This window comes from Cebus imitator, unplaced genomic scaffold, assembly GCF_001604975.1.
Source record: "Cebus imitator isolate Cc_AM_T3 unplaced genomic scaffold, Cebus_imitator-1.0 Scaffold33, whole genome shotgun sequence".
NCBI lineage: Eukaryota > Metazoa > Chordata > Mammalia > Primates > Cebidae > Cebus > Cebus imitator.
This window is the reverse complement of record NW_016107348.1, coordinates 434032-438458: the sequence shown is the minus strand read 5'-3', so window position 1 is coordinate 438458 and position 4427 is coordinate 434032. Positions and strand designations below refer to the sequence as shown.

At 37.6% G+C, this 4427-nt stretch overlaps 1 protein-coding gene across 1 annotated transcript in view; it reads right to left on the bottom strand.

Annotated features, from left to right (window-relative positions):
- Positions 1-4427, bottom strand: part of SOAT1 (sterol O-acyltransferase 1) — a 73260-nt gene that overhangs the window by 35631 nt on the left and 33202 nt on the right. Inside the window, exon 3 of the mRNA XM_037737046.1 lies at positions 1583-1641. Within this exon, the coding sequence (XP_037592974.1) occupies positions 1583-1641 (59 nt within the window). The remainder of the gene's footprint in view (positions 1-1582; positions 1642-4427) is intronic.

The window sequence follows — 4427 nt, the reverse complement described above, 5'->3', positions numbered from 1 at the left end:
GTTGACCAGGATGGTCTCGATCTCTTGACCTCGTGATCCACCCGCCTCGGCCTCCCAAAGTGCTGGGATTACAGGCTTGAGCCACCGCGCCCGGCAGTTTTGTGTTCTTGATAAGAAATGGGGGAGCAAAAGAGGACAAAAGGAGAAGTGAAAAAGGAATAAAAGACAAATGTAGGTATCCTGCCTGACTAGAGAAATAAGAAGGGTCAGAAACACCCAAGTAAACCACAAAAACAAAAACTATTTTAATCACTAAACTTGCAAGAAAGAATAGACGTCTAAAACTAGCATCTGCTTATACATTAAATATTTTTCTTTTCTTAGCCAAAATTATAAATTAGTCATTAGATAAGAAGTTACATAACAAATCCTTAAACAATCTCTTATGATGGAGAAACAAAGCACTAAGTGGAAAAGACGTTCACCAGAAGTGACCTTGATCACTGCAGTGCTGGAGGCTTACACGAGTAACTTAACAGAATCAGAAAAAATAAAGTTTAACACCCTATTAACAAGGAGTCTACACCCACAATTTCAAGTGCAGTAAATACATCTTTTCAGTACCACTTTATAAAGCAGTACCATAAGGGATTACATTGTAGACATCACAAATATATCTACAGGACGATGGGAGGAGAGCAGGGCAGATCTCCTCAAACAAATAGGTTCTTGTAATAAATTTTCTGTGACAGCACATCCTTGAACTCAAACAGTACTGACCTCCAACCAATTAGATAAAAGTGCAAATACTATGCCCCTGGCCTTGGATGATAACTGAAAACTAGCTCTGATAATAACAAATGCGTTGACATCAAAGTGAGCATAAATAATCTGGCATACATAATTTCATGAAACATGATTACAAAAATGTTTCTAAATCTAGATTATTCTATAAATGCATATGTACATGCATATATGCATGTAACTAAATAAATAAAACAGGCCTACTTCATCATCACTGGATGTTTATATAGTCAAACTGGCCAATAAATTTTGGAAGTGATCTTCTCCTTGGGAAAATAGGAATTTGCTTTGGATTTAAAGTCAACTTATACCCAGGTATAGAATTATAATTTTTTTTTAAAGTATTCTTTTCTCTCCACAATTTCCTGAGGGTACTGAAGAATTCTGGTTTGTAGAACTATTTATCCCCACTTGAAATGATTCCATGATTTTATTTTTTTTTTTTGAGTTATTATTTCTACTTCCTTGACAGGAAATCTACTTCTAGATTCAGATTCAACATTTATTAGAAGGCTGCTATTTACTATGAACCATGACAGATACTTTCATAAAGCACTCATACAGACATTCAACTCTATCAACTATTAACATGGGTCACTAAAACCAAGATTTGCTGGAAGAGCCAGAAAATGCCAGTGATCGATGAGATGGGAGGGGAAAAAGGCAGTCTGGATCCTTCCGCAGGATCCAGGTTGACAGATCTTATTTTCTTGTTCCACAGGATAACAGCAACTGATGTACTGCTTAAATAACTATCTGAGCAATTTAGCATTTAAAATGTTGCCAAACAAAACTCTAAAACTCTACAAGTTTGTTTCTAGAAGAGGGAATTACTTGCCTCTGCCTCTGCTGTCAACTGTATCTTCTTTGCTATCAACTGTTTTATGTCAATTCGACCTACGGGAAGAAAAACACATGACTTTTAAGTTGATGGATACAGCTCCCTGGTAGCACTATTTAAATCGTAAAGTTGAAAACAAACAAATACAAAGATAACTGCACAAACTATGGTACAACCACAAAACATGACAGCATGGTCAAAATAACTAGAAGGAAATTTATACATAAAAATACTAAGAACAAAACTAGTAAATGTACACACAGTAATTACAACTATGTTAATTATGCAATGCTACAGATCCAATTCTGACAGCATGGGAAATTATATTCCCTGAACTGATTCTACAATTAAGACTACTAAGATGCTGGGTAAAATAATTAAAAACCGAAAAACTATTAAAACTTATCGCTAAGCTAGTACAAATCCACAGAGGCAAAAAAGAAAAAAAGAAAATGAAACTAGAACCTCAGGGGACATGAGAGAAATGTAAGGATTCTCGCCAAATCCTAGAAATCTTGAGCTTCTACACGGACAGCAACACAGGGCACAGTATTTTTGCAGAATAGTACACAGAGGACAATACTTTATAGAACGGCAAAGTCTAGGGCATGCCCAAAATGGGAAGTCTAACAGGATACTGCAACATAAAGCTAGGGACCACACATAAGGCTGCAACCTCAGTGGATAAGAAAGCAACCACAACAGAAGGAAATATGTCTATCTCTACTTGATGCTGTTCAGAGAGGGAAAATTTGCCCCAAGAACTCATAACCCCCTCACTAAAGTCTGCAATCTAAACTCACACAATGTGGTCTGAAAAATCTGAGATAAATATGTTCTAAAGCAAACCCAAGCTGGGTCTCCAGGCTATTGGCAGACACAAATACAATTCCTCCCTGAAAGATTACAGTATCAATCAAGGCCATACAGAATTCCAACAGATAAAGCTCCATAAAAGGGAGAAGTTCGTAGTCAAAGTTCATAAAACATACCAGGGAACTAGGCAGAATAAATGGGAAACAGCAGAAACAAAGTCAAAAGATGCAGATCTGAAAAACTAAAGATACTGCAATTGGTACTTTTAGGATAAAAAAATCAGGGACCGGATATGGTGGCTCACACCTGTAATCCCAGAACTTTGAGAGGTGAGGCAGGCGGATCACAAGGTCAGGAGTTCGAGACCAGCCTGACCAACATAGTGAAACCCTATCTCTACTAAAAACACAACAATTAGCCAGGCATGGTGGCATGCGCCTGTCATCCCAGCTACTGAAGAGGCTGAGGCAGGAGAATAGCTTTAACCCAGGAGGCAGAGGTTACAGTGAGCCAACATTGTGCCACTGCTCTCCAGCCTGGGTGACAGAGCGGGACTTCATCTCAAAAAAAGAAAAAAAGAATTTTGGTAAATGAGAACGGCTAAGATTTTACCCCTTCTCTACTAAAAATACAAAAGCTGGGTGTGGGGATGCGCACCTATTGTCTCAGCTACTTGAGGGGCTAAGGTGAGAGGATTTACTTGAACCTGAGGCCAAAGTTTCAGTGAGCCAGGAATGTGCCACTGCACTCCAACCTGGGCAACAGACCGAGACTGTCTCAAAAATAAAGTAAAATAAAATAAAATAAATAAAAAGACAAATAGTCCAGTTAAAACACAGACAAAGTAACTCAACAGATATTTGTCTTAAAAAAAAAATGCCTAATCACCACATGAAAAGACATTCAACATCACTGGTCATCAGGAAAATGCAAATCAAAACTACAATGAGATATCATTTCACACCCACTAGGATGGCAATAATCAAAAACACAAACAACAAGTATTGGCTTGAATGCAGAGAAATTTAAACTATCCAAGACATTGCTGGTGGGAATGTTAAATGGTGCAGGGCTTTGAAAAACCATCTGGCCTGTAATCCCAGCCTTTGGGAGTCCGAGGTGGGCAGATCACAAGGTCAGGAATTCAAGACCAGCCTGGCCAATATGGTGAAACCAGATCTCTGCTAAAAATACAAAAATTAGCCAGGTGTGGCGGAATGTGCCTGTATGCCCAGTTATTTAGGAGGCTGAGACAGACGAATCACTTGAACCCAGGAGCTGGAGGTTGCAGTGAGCTGAGATGGTGCCACTGCACTCCAGCCTGGGTGACAGAGCAAAAATCTGTCTCAAAGAAAAGAATAGAAAAAGAAAAAGAAAAGCAGTCTGGAAGTTCCTTGACAGATTAAACGAAGAGCTAACATATGACCTAGTAATTCCATTCCTAGGTATATATGCAAAAGAAAGAAAAACATACCCTCTCAAAAACTTGTATATGAATAATATTTACAGCAATATTAGTCATAATAGAAAGTGGAAACAAACACCTATCAACTGATAAGCAGATCAATAAAATGTAGTATATCCATAAAATGGATTAACAATAAATCAAAAGAAATACTAATACATGTTATAATATAGGTGAAACGTAAACATTTTGCCAAGTGAAAATAGGAAGTCACAAAAGACTACATATTGTATGATCCTATTTACATGGCAATGTCCAGAATAGATAACTCTATTGAGACAGACAAAATGCTGGTGGTTGCCTAGAGACTGGGGCGAGGCGTCATGGCAAAAGGGAATAACTGCTAATGGGTACAGAGTTTTTGGGACGTGATGCTAAAAATATTCCAAAATTCATTTCATCCTAATTTCTCTGTTCTGAAACATTCCTTTCTGTACATTAAGTTACAGTAATGTAGCTTCCTGGTGTTTAACTTGACTGTGGTATTAATTCTGACTGAGAATCTTTTTTGAAATTTTATAACAAAAATTGGATTTGAAAGGTATAACAGTACTCTTTTTT